The 15,391-nt window shown below is 46.0% G+C and overlaps 1 protein-coding gene and 1 long non-coding RNA gene across 4 annotated transcripts in view; one reads left to right on the plus strand and one right to left on the minus strand.

The window, feature by feature from the left end:
- Positions 1-5,697, minus strand: part of EMILIN2 (elastin microfibril interfacer 2) — a 46,380-nt gene extending 40,683 nt beyond the window's left edge. Inside the window, exons 1-2 of one of the 2 annotated variants that reach the window (XM_074352505.1) lie at positions 5,210-5,697; positions 4,559-4,681 (exon numbers count right to left, since the gene is read on the minus strand). In XM_074352505.1, the coding sequence (XP_074208606.1) occupies positions 4,559-4,681; positions 5,210-5,343 (257 nt within the window). In that variant the 5' untranslated portion in view covers positions 5,344-5,697. Of the gene's footprint in view, positions 1-4,558; positions 4,682-5,209 lie in introns of those variants that run through there. The other variant, XM_074352506.1, reaches the window with a different exon arrangement.
- On the plus strand, positions 4,690-15,346 carry LOC123617752 (uncharacterized). 2 transcript variants are annotated; one of them, XR_012502099.1, is made up of 3 exons: positions 4,690-5,138; positions 5,757-7,640; positions 12,794-15,346. It is a non-coding gene; the product is annotated as an uncharacterized LOC123617752 (long non-coding RNA). The 2 variants fall into 2 exon arrangements; XR_012502098.1 differs by lacking the exon at positions 12,794-15,346 and having other exon boundaries at positions 5,757-11,823.
- The last annotated feature ends 45 nt before the right edge of the window (positions 15,347-15,391 follow it).

The raw sequence follows: 15,391 nt of genomic DNA on the forward strand, positions 1-15,391 counted from the left end.
CTGGAAACGCAGCACTTAGGACTCACACCTGCTGCAAATTTGCAAATTCTTGGTCTGTGCTATCACAGCAGCACAGGCCCCTCGAGCTGGCCCCACCCAGCTCCCTTCTCGACTGATGAGATTTTTTTTTTTTTTAAAGAGCTCATAGGAAAAATTCCACCAAGATACTACACACCCAAGAAGGGGGTTGGGGCCGGATTGGGCGGATGCTGATAAACTCCCGTCAGTTTGTGGTATCAGAGGGAAGCAACTATAGGGGATAATCCTGCCCAACATCTGGGCTCCTCTACGTCCTCACCAACGAGGCAGCTGCTCTGCACCCTGGATGCCCCCAAACGCCTCAAATACTAACAGCGGTCAGCTGGAGCCAGCCAAGTGGGAGGTGATGGAACGATATGGAATTACTGCCATGAGGCATGAATGGTGCATGAAAGGAACAATGCCTAGGCCAGCAAGGAAAAGAAAGACAGTGCTGTTTTCCGCCAGCAGTGCACCCAAGCACGGCCAACCCATAGTGGGTGGGGGGCTCTGGGAGAGCTCAGGCACTCACTTCCTCCCTCCCAACACACCAGGGGTACCAGTGTTGCAGCTCCACGTATGCACACCCTCGGGCGCTCCTCACAGGGTGTGGGTTTAGACAGCAGGTGGGGAGGGGGGTTGCAGGGTGTGGAGTGGGAAGAGCCTAAGGCTTAGAAATAACAGCCTGGATTGGGTCCAGGCTCTGCTACTTCCTGACTACATGCCCTCCTGGAAAATGGGGATAAGGCGCCAGGGTTGCTATAAGGACGATGAAGCTAAAGGATGCTCTCCAGGGAGAGGGTCTCACCAGATCAGCCCTGGACACTAGGTTAAGCCTTCTGAGAAAGTCAATCTGCCCAACACCCACCCATAGAAAGAATTCTCAGTCTTTCACATTCCCACGCCTCCTGAAATGTGCCCCTAAACCAGCCCACGAACCAGACAGACCCTCTCCATGCTTAGGTGCTGCTCCAGAGACCCAGAGTTAGGTGGGGATCCGCCGGAACCATCCTCAGTGCCACGTGGGTGGCAGTGTGACAGTGAGTCTACCAAACGGGTTGAACTGCCAATGGTTTTTACAATTAGTTGGAAAAACTCAATGCAATGAAATTTTAAAAGAGATCTGCCTTTCTTAATACAGAAGTATAAAGGTAAACAATGCTCTCAGAGGGGGAAAAAGTCCTTAGCCCCATTTCAAGAATTAGGAGTAAATGGTAAATCACTACCATCCCACTTTATGCTACTTTAGAGTCTAAAATAGCTGCCCCTCCCTCCTCACCTCCACCAGATAATTCCCTCTCCTCCTCAGACAAATCAGGGTCTGTTGAGGCAATCCTGTGCCTCAGGGATCCAGAACCCACCTCACATTCAGTGCCTGTGCAAGAGAGACAGAGACACAGAGACCGACAGTGATCCCTAACTTTTTTCTTTTTGGGGGGAGGGGATAAATAGGTTTGTTTGTTGGTTTATTTGTTTGTTTATTAATGGAGATATTGGAGATTGAACCCAGGACCTCGTGCATGCTAAGCATGTGCTCTACCAATGAGCTATATCCTCCCCTCCAGAGATCCCTACTCTTAAGTTCCCAGTGACAGAAAAATCTGCATAGGAATTAAGAATTCTTTGCACACAAGAATGATATTACTACCTCACAAGCACTAGGACGCAAGCTTTGAATTGTTTTTCCAGGAACACACGTTCAACTCCATCCCCTGGTGCCAAGTTTCAGAGTGGCGGCTGCGCTCAGGGACACAGGTGAGGCTTTTCTGAAGTGCTCAGAGTCCACCCCTCTGGCTTCCCTCGTATCAATCACCCTTTCAACAACCTGCCTAACAACCCCAAAAAAGCAAAGCAAATTGGCCAGTGTTTTAATAAAATAAGAAACAAACTGCACAGCATAGTGGACAGTGTGGAAAATGATGCAGTACAGTGTATTGGAGCAAAGGGGACTAAAGCACACGGACCAACTTTCACTCACTTTTCTATGGGAACTGCCCCCACAGAAGATGGTGGAAATGTTCCTGGTGGTTGAGAAGTGTGTAAGCTACTAAAGGCACACTCTCCAACACACAAATACACATGCTCCCTATGGCTACTGGGACAGAGGCAGCTCAGTCACTTACCTGTCATGTGACCACAGGAAAGGACAGAAACTCCCTGCCTTGTTTCTTCACTGGTAAAATGGGGACAGTGGTCTTCATCTTGAAGGGTTGTTGCAAGAATTAAACTAATATATGGAATGAACAGCCCTAACACAGCGCCTAGTTGCCCAGAAGTTTCTGCACAGCTTCAGGAAAGTGATTACTTCAAACGTCCACGTATCAGACAAAAACCCTCTCGGCTCCTGGTTTCACATAACCATACCCAAATTCACAACCTGGAATCTGACTCTCTTAATCTGTGCCAACGGAGCATCGTCTGACCCTTCTGGAAGTGCCCACGGGCTGGGTCTCCCACAGCCTGGGGAGGCTGAGCGCCCAATGGCTCGTCCAGCACATAAGTTCTCTCCTCCTTTGCACGGCTTCCCCACCAAACCCCTTGTTTCCCTGCCGAGTTTCCCCAGTCTCAGAGCATCTCTCCCTGGCTTCTTCACTTCTGTCCTAAAACATGCAGACTTTTCTAAGTAATTCTTCACCTACTTGGCTACTATCAACCCCCTACTAAAACCTTTGAAACACATTTGATTCCTGGGTAAAGGAGTTTCCTCATGACCTGCGCCCTTAATCTCAGACAAATTACCACACCTGTAACCCCTTCCCCCAACCCGCTGGCCTGGGATTGTGTCTTTCTGCATAAGCAAATTTCCCTGCTACCTAAAACCCCTGCCTTCCTAGACCCCTCAGCCTCCCAGGCTTCTCCTACCCTCGGGGCGGGGGTGGGGGGCGGACAGTGAGTGGGGAAGAACCGAAGATGGCATTTCCTCCTCCAAAGTTTTGGCTTTACTCTCTCTCCTTGCCTGGTTTCTCTTCCTCTGTTGCCTCCACACCTCCAACAACTCAGCTCTGTTCCCACTGGGTCAAGTCCTCGCTGGCTCATACCTGCCACTCCTACATTCTCACTGTCACCAGCAGCTAAACTGTATTCTTCACTCAAGCATCTCTGCCTGCCTCCCAACCGGCATGGCCTCCCAGCAAGTCCCGGGCCTCCCGGCAACCCCCACGCCACCCAAAAAGCAGCCCAGGCTGTTTCCCAAGAACCTTTACTTCCACGGGTCTCAGCTTCTAAGGATCAAATAATGAAAACCTGACAACACTTGTGAACTGAGAGCGGCTACTCGGACTCATCAGAAACACCTGCGAAATTCTGTGTTAAATGCCCGTTCCGACCAGAGACAAAGGCAGTACTACAGTACTGTACCCTCTGACGGCTCACCCAGCTCAATGTGACAGCCAGCAATTCATTTCAATCTGATTCTCTGTGTATAGCAAGTTGGGGGATCTCTTTTAAGTTTCTGTTTGCTTTGGTTTTGGGGGTTTCATTTGTTGAGCTTTTCCTAACAGGAATTATCCTTTCCCACCGCAGCCCATGTGCAATGATCCTGGGAGCACTTCCACCTCCCATGCCTGAAGGCTCATTTACTGCCTTCTGGAATAAGGCTTCCTGGAGCACGAGTTTCAGTCTGTCCCCTTGAACTGCCAGAGACAGATCCGCCTACTGGCTATTCTTTGCTGTAAAGACAACTGTGCTCTAAGACAAACAACTTATTCTTAGGGGAAAACAATTAATTTCAAACATTACACGTGTTCCCCATTTATTCACATCAGCTCATCCTCTGATATATGACTTACACAAAAACACAAAGACTTGCCAGATGACAAGTGAATGAGTGGGATGCACATAACAAAATCTGTACCCTATTGCTTCGCTTCCTCTTTGTTTTTATAAGATGGTGAAATCTTTATAAGCAAAAGGATTAATTCTTCCCCTGCTCTTTAAGGACCATTCTCTTCTGACAACCACTTAGCTGAATCCCCCCAAATCTGATTTGAAAAAAACAGCAATGGCACACTTTCAAGCAAGTAGTTCCTAGGGACTTTGGAGATCTACAACACCTGGAGGAGGCCAGTCTTATGGGGACATTTGGGAAAAACTTGGCTGTTTCAGAACACTGACTAGAGCAAACCTCTCAGCTAATTCTACACGTAAAAGTTTTTAGCAGTATACATTTTGGAGTCTTCTCTTGCCCCAGAACACACAATATGGATCTAATTAGGTCCAGCTGCCTTATGTTAGTAATAAAATTGAAAGAAAAAGGGAGAGAGAGAAGTGGGGGTAGGGGCTTTGTTCGTCCCCTTCTATGTCCGGTGATCACAAGCTCCCAAGGCTGGCGCATCCTCGGTGCTCACTCCAGGCAACACACGTTCCTTAGATCCCCCGGCGTGCCTGGTACCCTGCTCAGAGCGCAAACTTTTCAGGGGCTGAGTTTTCACCCGCTGGAAGAGATTTACTGAGCGGCTGGAGCCCAGTGCTCTGACCCCACCTCCACCCCCGCGGCCCAGGCCAGGGCGCTCCCCGCCCTCCCCTCCGCTCCGAGACTTACACGAGCGCGGACGGACAGGGCATCTGGTTCCAAGCACAGTTGTACTGAGCCTGAATAAAACTCTCACTTCCCTCCAGCACCGAGCAGCTCACGTTCTTGTTCACGATGTAGGCGCACCAATTCCTGGGGTGAAGGAGGGAGGGAGAAGCGCACAGCGTAAACCCGGAGAACAATGAGGCTAGGGGAGAGGGGACAAAGTGAGAATCGGGGAGCCCGTCGTCCCTGCGGAGGCGGGGGCTGGACAAGCAGACATCCGGAGGGTGCGCGGGTGCGCCTCTTAAGAGAGTGCACTTTTGCCCGACAGGAGATAGGAAGAGCCCCCTGTCCCAGGGACCCCAGTGATTCCCGGGGGCAGTCTCCTGATCGCCCTGCTCTGCGGGCCACTCCCCGCGCCCCGTGGCCCCGAGGCAGCACTGCTGGAGGCGCAGGCGAGGTCGCCCGGGACGCCCCGCGCGCGCGCGGGCCCTGGAGCACGCAGCCACCGCGGAGGAGGCACCGCCCCGGCCGCCGGAGTGGGACCCGGGATGCGGCTCACCGCCTCGGCAGGGCAGCTTCAGGGCCATTGGCGGTTCGGGGACGGGTAGGCGGAGGCCCCACGGTTCTTGGAGGGAACCTCGCCGTCCTGGGGGCGAGGAGGAGCCGCGCACTTACTTGTTCCTGGCGCTGGGCCGCGCGGGGTGCCTGGGCTGCGGGCCGGCGTGGCACAGTCCCGCGCCGCCCAGGGCCAGCAGCGCCAGCGCCCAGCGCCAGGGAGCGCGGGGCCGGGGCCGTGTCCGCTGCCACATTCTGCGCGCGGAGGGCACGCCCCGCCGGCCGGATCCGGAGCGCGTGGGTCGGAGCGGGCGCCGGGAGGCTGCGGGCGGCCGGGGCGCGGCCCGGAGAAGGCAGGAGGCTCGGGCTCTTCGCGGCGCCCCAACTCGCGCTCCGCGGCCGCCCCCTCCTGCTTCTCGCTCCCACTTCTTCTTTTCCACCCCGTGCGCCCGCTCTTCTCCTCGGTCCCTCAATGACGCACAGGTCCCCCCGGGTGCCGCCCTCTTTATTTCACTTCCCTCTCCGAAACGTGACTCTCCCTCCACCACGTCTGTCTCCAGTCCTCTTGCTTCTCGGCAGGGGGTTTGGGGTGAAAGGGCTATAGGGTTTGGGAGAAGGGTCTCTGTTACAGAATTTCCAGTTACTAATTCCTTTGGTCTCTTCCCAGAAGCAACTCCACCTCCCACCTTCCAGCAGGCGCTCCCGGGGCCCCTCGGGAAGCGACCGCAGTCAGCGAGTCTGGCGGTCCTCACGTCGTGCCCGGGTGCCGGCTTCCTACGGAGAATGAGGGACATCTTTATCAGTCCTTTATCAGACCCGACTCGGATTTCCCTTTCTGGCAAGACGCGGCCATTGCTCCACATGTGGATTTAGGGGAGTTTAGGGGAAATGAACGCGGGTCCTCTTCTCTTTCTTTCCCTTCCGCATCCATTTAACCGTTTCCAACTCTATGTGCGGGGCAGCAGGGGACACTGGAAGCGACAGCCCCACCACTTCCCAGCAGCTTCTGAAGCGCACATGAGACTCTAACATACACTACACTAATTTTTGAAAGGTAATCTCACAGCCTCTGCTTCTGATGTCCTATTCTGAACTTACTTCTATCAACGTTAAAGGCATTTACTCCACAATAATCGCTTTTGCTTCTAAACAGCTCAGACACTGTAGGCGTCCACCTTTTCACTTGCTTGCGTATTTTCTGCCTGTTTTTGAGTTACATCAAGCTCTACCGATTTCTTTTCGGGATGAAGCAACTCCACGGAAGAAAGTTACATAAAATCCCCACCAGGGTCTTGTATTCTTGGGGTATGGAGAAGGCTATGTACTTCAGTTAACCTGCTGCATCTAATGAACCAGAGTGAGCTTATTTGCAGACTAAATAGATTAACTGCAATGTCTGGGAGCAACAGGACGCTGCTGGCTATGAATTGTGGACAGTAAAGCTTTGCTACGGTCCCTAATGTACCTAAATGGAGCCAGTGGTCCATTTTATTTCTCATACACTTTGACGATGTTGTTGGGCCTTTTGACTTGCAAATATAAGAAAAGAAAATTCCCTAAGTAGAAACTTCACAAGAGCAAAGCAGAAAAATATACCATGTAAGGACATTGTCCATGAACTCTCCAAGTGGAAGATCATGCAAATAATGGACTGACATCATCCCAGCCTTCAAAAGAGCCACCGAGGGGAAAGTAACAGAAAGGGATAAAACGCTGTCTTGCGTAACCCAATCTCTATCTTTCTGTGGGACTTTTCCCCAGTCCTCCCAATCCTAATGCAATTTTTGTCCCTGAAGTGTCATAAGGAAGAAGCAAAAATGAGGGAGGGACAGAAGGGGGAAAAATGGAGGAAACACCCAAGTTATGTCTGTCTACAACTGACAGCTAACAAACCACTTCTCTTTGATACCAGTAAATTCTCAAACTTGAGAGCGAGCCAAGTTGACAAGTCACATCTATTTTTTTCATTGAATCAGTTATACCAGGAAGCTGTATTCTAGTCTGAGAGCTGGAGGACCAAATTTTCATTGAAATGACAATACTATATTGAATCAGCTATAAATGGCATTTATCAGTAATTAAATATTATTCTAAGCATCTCTTACATGGGAGGCACTGAGCAAAAATAATGAATCTTGGGTGAGCCAAGACTGATGTGGGCTCTGGGTTTACAGAGCTGCCAGGCATTCCTGTGCAAGGAAGGGTGTAATGGTTCTGGTGGACAGTCAAATAAGGGAGACAATATTTGACCCATGTGTCTCTCTAGACACATCCCCACGTCTCTGGTGTGGGGCTGCCCTGGGAAGATGGAAAAGGAATCTTGGCTCTCAAAAAGACTTGAAGCCAAGATCTCAAAAGACCTTTCTCTTCTCTAGCCAGAGGAAAAGACCCTTCAGATTCAGGAAACGGAGCATCTTGCAGAAGAAGCAGGGCAGAGGCAGACTTCCTGAGGAGGGAGAGCTGAAGCGCGTCAAGACACAGTCTACCTGGGCAGGTCCGATGGTCCCAGCCACAAACAATGAAGTGGACGTAACTGGCAGATGCTGGAAGTGTGAGTTCTTTATAAACCGCCAACTTCCTCAAATAAGCACTTGAAAACTGTCATCTTCCTATAACAATCTGAAGGACTTTCTTCTGCTTTTAAAACAAAAGTGCCCCATAGTAATTTATACTCTTGATTGTGTAACCAACTTACTGAATGGAACTTGGGTCCTCTCCCCAGTGAGCAGCAAAGCCAATCTACTTACCCAAGGCTGTGGTGAAGGGGAGTATACAGCATTTACTGCAGGGCACCAAGCAAGGAGAACAGGCAGCTCCAGCTCAAAAGACCCGAACTCCCCTCTGGCTTTCAGGAAAGGGTTTTAAAGGCAACATTTGGGGTGAGGGTTACAGGATACATGATCAGCTTGTGCACTTTGGTCTGATTGGTTGGTGGTGAGGTAACAGGGTGAAGCCTTTGGGAATTTCAATCATCTTCTAGTTCCAGCTAGTCTGGGGTCTACGGGCTTGTGGTCGGTGTCCTCCACCTGGGTAACGGTCAGAACAACTCAAAGATATGCGTCAGAGTGTCGTGTGTGTCCCCTGGGGATGAGCTAGGACTTTGTTTTATCACTCAACTATTGTGTGAGCTATCATTGCCTTTCTTACTTGACTGCTTTTCCTTTATTTCTGCATTCCCTCACTTCTCTAATTAGCAACTGCTTGAGGCTGCTCTTTGGAACTCAGGGAAGGCCCAGAAGACTAAAGCCTTTTTCTCTACAAAGAAGAAACGGGGAACACAGAGGGGCTTTTGTACCCTGCACGGCCCTGCAGGGTCCTGCTCGGTTTTGATTCCCCCTTTTCTTGATATTCCTCAATCCTGAGGGAAACATGGGCGGGACAAGAAAGGGAAGAAGATTTTGGATAGAGAGGATAATCATAAACTTGGCAGAGGAACTCAGCTTTAGGGGGCTCAGTGTCATTATCTGAAGCAAAAATGCAAAGTTGAACTACCTCATAAAATCCACTCCCTTGCTATTGGTCATGAGAAAAGATCTCATCAGGCTCTATACTTGGGGGTGAGGGAGGGTACTTCTCCTGAGGAGGTGAGCCTGCTGGGTGCCTAGCACACCCAGCCTCCCCTTCCACTGCCTGATGGAGGAGAGGGGTGATCGTTACAAAGGCAGCGGTCGGGTTCATTCCCCTCATCCCACCACCAGTCATCTGGGCACATTTGATCAAGATGAACCGATCTGCATCTAGGATGTGGTCAAGTCGTAAGACTAGCCTGGGTGTCCTACCCTACTCATTCCTCATCTTTGCCTTCCAGAACTCAAAAACAAATTTTTTCCCCTCATTTCTGGGCTTACTTTTAGGTGTCTTAACTTCTTCTTTGTGCTGTTGACTAATGATGGAAAAAGAAAGTCCTTAAAGATTAGATATCTTGAATAAACTTTGATTGCAAAACATTTCTAATGTAATACACCCTAAGAAAATGTCTTATACATTCTTAAATTAGTGATAAGATGCCCCCCCCACCTTTTTTTAATGCAGTTTGGTAGGGAGAGACAGAAATGTCTGAGAAAAACTAACTGGCTGCACCATCTAGCTTGGTCTCTGTTTTGGAAGGCTAAGGCTTGGTTGATACAGTTTTGTGAAGTTCGATTTGCCTAGGCACAGCATTTGACAAGGAGCCTTCAGAATGAATTCAGTAAGCTCCCAGACTTCAAAATTTACAAACAACAGCTACTTTCCTATCTGTCAAAGGCTTTCCTTAAACAGACCAAAACAGAACAAAGAACAATTGCTCTCTTCAGTTTTTCCTAGCTATATATTTGCAAATATCCCATTAGCTATACAGAGCTAAAGATTCAAAATCTCTTTGTCTTCTGAACCCAAGGCAGATCTTATTTATCAATTGATTCGACAGTACTATGAAAGATTATGGCCATTATTTTAATCATCTTCCTTGAGAGAAGCCAGGAGCAAATCTCCCTATATTAATTGATCAGGGGTGTGTGCCTTAATACATGTTAAATCATCACTTGAAAACTTCAAAACTGAAAAGTTGAAATCATGCCTGAAATTACACAAGGAAAAGAAACACTGTTTGGGAGCTCAGGCAATGGAGTTAGCGAACTGTTCAAAACTAGGTACCCTCACCTCCTGAACAGAATGATCGGGGACAAGTCAAAAGCCTCCCAATCCTCTATTTCCTCCTCTGAACATGGGATGCTGCCTGGGGCTTTTGGGAGCATTTGTGGTGTTACGACATGTGAACTGCATAGCATGGTGCCTAGCACGCAGCACGTGGAGGATAAATATTCACAATTTTTGCTACTCACCGCTTCAGCATTGTAACAAATTTGCAGTCAGATTCAGAGCTTTGTCATCCTTTTGTTGTGCCACTGATGTGGGTGGCTAACCATCTACTGCACTTTTTTCCAAATAAGGAAGATGAAGAAGTAGGTGTGAAGTGGACATTTGCACGACTCCGGCAGGACAACTTTAAATGTGATGGTTGGGCTCTTGACTTCTAGCCCTGTTTTCTTTCTCCTGCTCCCCAAGAGAAAATGTAGAGTTCAGCTGATTGTTCAGGACATTCCATCCTCTGCATTGCAAACGAATTAATTTTAGGACAATTCTATGAACTCTTTGGGGGGGATTAATAACTCTATAGAAATAAACTCAGATACTCAGGCCATGCAATAGTAAATATGTTCTTCTTCCTCAAAAAAGATGAAATTAGTAACCAATTCTATTTCCTTTAACTTTTTCCAGCTGTTTCTTAGATCTAAAAATGCATCCTATAGCTAACTGTGGGCCATATACTACATTCGACAATTCAGTGCTGTCACACTGATGGTGTGGTTTTGAACACATTTTTTTCTTCATAAGAAATAAGTGATAAAAATAGGCTCTTAGAATTTCATTTGTTTCCAAGAGAACTATAATAGCTCAGGCAATAATGCCTTCATGTATATGAGCCACATCAAACTATGTTGTAGTTCATCATTTATTTATGGAATGAGAGTTGGTTGTTCTGGAATCAACAAAATGTTTTAAACAGGCAGAATGTGTTTGATGATTATAAAGTAAATGATTAAATTTTAGGACAATCTTGGTCCATACTCAGAATGGTATTCATGAGCAAATTAACTCTTTGTGGTATTTCAGGTAGGGCAGTTCTAAACAATGTTTCAAGTATTTAAGTACAGTCCATGCTCACTATTTGGTGTAGTATGTTCTATTAAGTTGCTACAAACACTGAATTAGTTGAACCATTGCCTGTAGAGGAAACAGAGTTAGGAGGCCTCTGGTCACAATGTTTTTGTCAACCAATCAGTCCGTGACTTTATATATGTTTCCATTTAAGGACACCTTATTTAATATCTATTGTTGATTCATTAACAGCGAATTCACGGCCAACACCACTATAATTCATGCCTGAACAAAGCTTATCTAACATATATACCGTCTCCACAAGGCACACCATAACTTCTGTGCTTAGGAACACAAGACAGCACCTCAGCACTGCGCTTAGGGGCCATTTTAAACAATGAAATCACCAACAAAAAGCATAAAAATGCAAAAACATGGCATTAAATTTCATGGAAAGGATACATGTTTACCTTATGAGACTTAAAACAAGGAGGCAGAGAGTGGCCTCGCAGGAGCTCAGCTGGGAAGGTGCACTACTAGGTGAGTCACTTTTTTTGCCCCTCTGCTCAAGTCCACCAAAGGCCAAGGAAGTGCTGCAAGTGTTGCTTTTGGAGTTACAAATAAATTTAGTGAACAGGCAGGTTCAGAAATACAGAATCTGTGATTAATGAAGATTGACTGTATTTCAACTTAAGTCCAAGAAAATGTTACATTTTGGGGGAAAGTTAAGTTCTTGGAATTTTGTGGGCATCAAAAGATTTGTTTCGTCAGTAAGCATACTGAGGAAGTTCTGCATATGGAACTCTGTACCAGGCAATATGTGAGCCAGAAAAAAAGAGATTCAGTTCTTTATCATCTTAATTGACTGGAAAGCAAAACACACATGTGTGAAATGACTTAACACGTACAAACTTACATTCAGTGAACAGAATACAGCAGAGTAAAAACAGTGAACCTAGGTGATGATAAAGAAATAGAGCCTGAGGCAACTAGGAAAGTTGAGTATTAGGAAAGACCACAGGGAAGTGTGGGTTTGAGTTGAGTGTTTCACTTTTTGTTTTGTTTTGCTTTAAATCAGCTATGATTATCAAAAATGAATGTGGGAGGGGTGGTATAGCTCAGTGGTAGCGCACATGCTTAGCATACATGAGGTCCAGGATTCAATCCCCAGTACCTCCAAAAAAAAAAAAAAAAAAAAAAAGAATGTGATTTGCAAGAGAGTAAGGAGCAATTAACGTGACCTTTTACACTGTATGTGTTTAATACATAAAGGCAGGGCCAGCTGGTAGATTAACTAAGCCAAAGCATGTGGCCTTAGAAGTATCCAGGAGGTAGATGAAGCAGGGAGGCCAGGTAGGTTGAAGAGTAATGGACTCGAGGAAAGGGTGCAGGAAATGTCGCTGTTAAAACGTACAGTATAGGCTGGTGGAGGAAAAACCTCTGGTTCTTTTTTTCCCTCATCTAAAGCTAGCTTGGGTGATCAGATGTCCTGATTTGTCCGAGCCAGTTCTAGGTTACCCTTGTAGATCAGTTGACACTGTTAATTATTTTTACTGTCTTTTCTTCTTCAAAAGTGCCTGGGTTTGGACAATAAATTATCCGGTCACTCTAAGAGACCTGAAATGAACTGAAAATCACAACTCTGTTTAACACAAACTTAGTGTCTATAAAAGCTAAATAAAACATTAGTAAATGTCAGTGCAAATCATAAAATCGAAAAAGGAGAATGCTTTGGACTGCTGTCAGTCGTAACTTTACTTGGGCAAGTTCTCCTGTTCTGTAAGTGCCGCAAGCATTTTGGTAACTTTCTGAAGTTCATATTATATTTTTAAAAAAATTGACCAGGCACTGGAGTCATGGTTTGTTTAACTGGTTGTTGACGAACTAAAGATGGGTATTTGCATGAAATTTCTTAAGCTCTGTCTTAGATGTAATCACTTTTTTTTTTTTAAAGTTTAAGTATAGTCAGTTTACAATGTTGTGTCAGTTTCTGGTGTACAGCATAATGTTTCAGTCATACATATACATATGTATATTCCTTTTCATATTCTTTTTTCATTGTAGGTCACTACAAGATATTGAATATAGTTCACCGAAATGTCATCACTTTTAAACTCATCCCCAGGACCTAAGTAAGAGCACAGCACCATGGGGCTACGTTCTATTTACACGCTCGGGCCCAGCCACAGTGCCTTTAAATAAGTGCAGAGCAGAGAAGGGAAGGCTCTACTTAAGGGCAGCTACAATCTAAACCCACTGACATCCTTGAACATTTATTGGTTAAAAAGACTAAAACAACATAGATAATATGTCATGAGCAGATGAAAGTTGCTAATCTCTTTTGACTAACAGAAAATGTAAGTTGAGAGCAGAGTTTCACATTCAGAGAATCTTGAGGGGTCAAGGAGGAAAGTGCCTTTGTTTTCTATGACACTTTCACATGGTTTTTTCTAACTTTTAACAAAATGCTTTTTCCTGGTATATTCCAAGGTTATACCTTCCAAGGTGCTGTTTGGGGGCAAAGTGGTGCCAAGATTCCAGGAAGAAATAAGCACACTAGGAAAAAGGCACTGGAACTCAGTGCCAGTGTGTTTCATCCCTAAAAGAATCTTTTACTTTATTCCTGGGGATTCCAATTTCATAAAGGTTTTTTTTCTTTTTAAATATTTGTAGATTGTAGTTTTCTAATGTAAATTTTATTAAAGCATAGCATTTTTACCAAAAAATGCACACCACAGAAGTGATCAGCTCAATGAATTTTTCACAAAATGAATGCAGCCACCTAGCCAGCACCCAAATCATAAAGCCAACCATGACCAGTGCGCCAGGGGCCCTCATGGCTCCTTCTAATCACAAGCCCTTCCTTCCCAAAAGCCACATCGATTCTGACTTCCAACACCAGTTTTGAATAAACGTTTGTTGAAGAAAAACCACTGATTTGTCTTATCCATTTTTTAATCCCTAATACCTTGCACGGTGCCTGGCACGTAATACTTGTTTAATAACGTTGGCTGAATGAGTGAAGGAAAGCAGACAGATGTCTGACTTTCCTAAGACAGTGGATCAGATTAACACACACAACATATAAGGGCAAGAGTGACATTACATTTGGGTGACAGCTGGTATCTGTGGATGCCAACCTGGAAACAAGCTGAGAACTCAGACTTTGAACAGAAGAGTCCACTTGAGTTTTATCTTTTAACAAATATAAACAATTTGAATGAATCGAAGCCGCTGTAAGTTTTCCTCGGGACTTAACCAACTCCGCTCATATCCCATCCACTGTGACCAGTGAGGCCAACCTCCAGGGACCTTGTTTCTCCTTCTCACTTGTAAATGGTCCCGTGTAGCCAAGAAATGACTATTTTCAGCCCTTCTCCACCCCGCTCAGAGGCCCGGTCGATCAGAGAACAAAATAAGAGTCACCCTCTCCCTAGGCCAAAGCATGTGATCTCTGGCCAGAGTGCTCTCCGCCCTGATGAATGAGGTAATGAGGGGCAAATGAGGTTTTGTATGTGTGTCGCCTCAGAATGACGGCTTTCCCTCCCCGTACTTTTAAAAAGCTGGAATTAAGGACCTGGCACCGCCAAATCACAGCTTAGCCAGACAGATCTGTCAACTGTGAAGAGATAACAAATAAAAGGAAAATCCGTTTCAAGCTTTGAACTGCTGCTCCTATATGGTTCCCAGGGAAATACAAATAAATTATGTCTTCAGAAGGACAGACGTATTATGGAAATCCGCCTTAAGTTGGAGTTTTAAATATTTCTCTAAGATACTTCAAATATTTAAAAGGAGCATGTCTGGAAATGGACACTTTCTGCTCAGAGGATGTTCCCTCCAATCGGCGTCCCCACCCCCGAGATGTGCTGTGCTTTGTCACAGATGAACCTTCAAACGCAGGGTGCAGAGATAAAGGCCACACTGCAGAAACACACAAATCCACCAAATGCATTTAGTCCACATGAAAACTAGTCTTCAAAGACAGGAGTGTTAAATCCAGAAACAAATCTAATTTGCCTGACGAGGAAAAGCAGTTCTTGCCCCCTTTTTTACCTTTTTTCCAGTCATTTTCACTGGAGGCCTGTAAGCAAATATAATCTTTGCATAAACTGTTCTTGGTGTGGAATTTTCTACAGGCCTGGAGAACTTCAACTTCACCTATGAGACCCTGGCAGTCCTCATTCTCTGAAGCTTTGCAGAGGCGTCCAAGCCCTCTCAATGTTTGCAGCATATAACTGATAAAGAATGGACAGAGGAATTTAACAAATCAACAAATCAACAAGAAAAAGATAAATAATCCAATAGAAAAATGGGCAAAAGACTGGAATCTGCACTTCACAAAAGAGGAAACACAAACAGCCAATAAAAAATAGTACTCAACCTCATTAATAATCATGGATGTGCAGATTAATACCTAAGTAATTAATATCAATGCAAATAGATACCACTACATACTACCAGACTGACAAAAATTTAAAAGTTTGATCACACCAGTGCTAGTGTGAATACAGAAAGAAAATCTCACACACACATTGCTGGTGGGAGTGCAAGCTGCTACAACTGCTTTGGAAAACAGTTCTGCACAACTGTTTACATTTGAACAGCCACAGACCCTAAAACCCATCAGCACCCCTAGATACATAACCTAGAGACAATCTC

This window comes from Camelus bactrianus, chromosome 24 (assembly GCF_048773025.1).
Source record: "Camelus bactrianus isolate YW-2024 breed Bactrian camel chromosome 24, ASM4877302v1, whole genome shotgun sequence".
NCBI lineage: Eukaryota > Metazoa > Chordata > Mammalia > Artiodactyla > Camelidae > Camelus > Camelus bactrianus.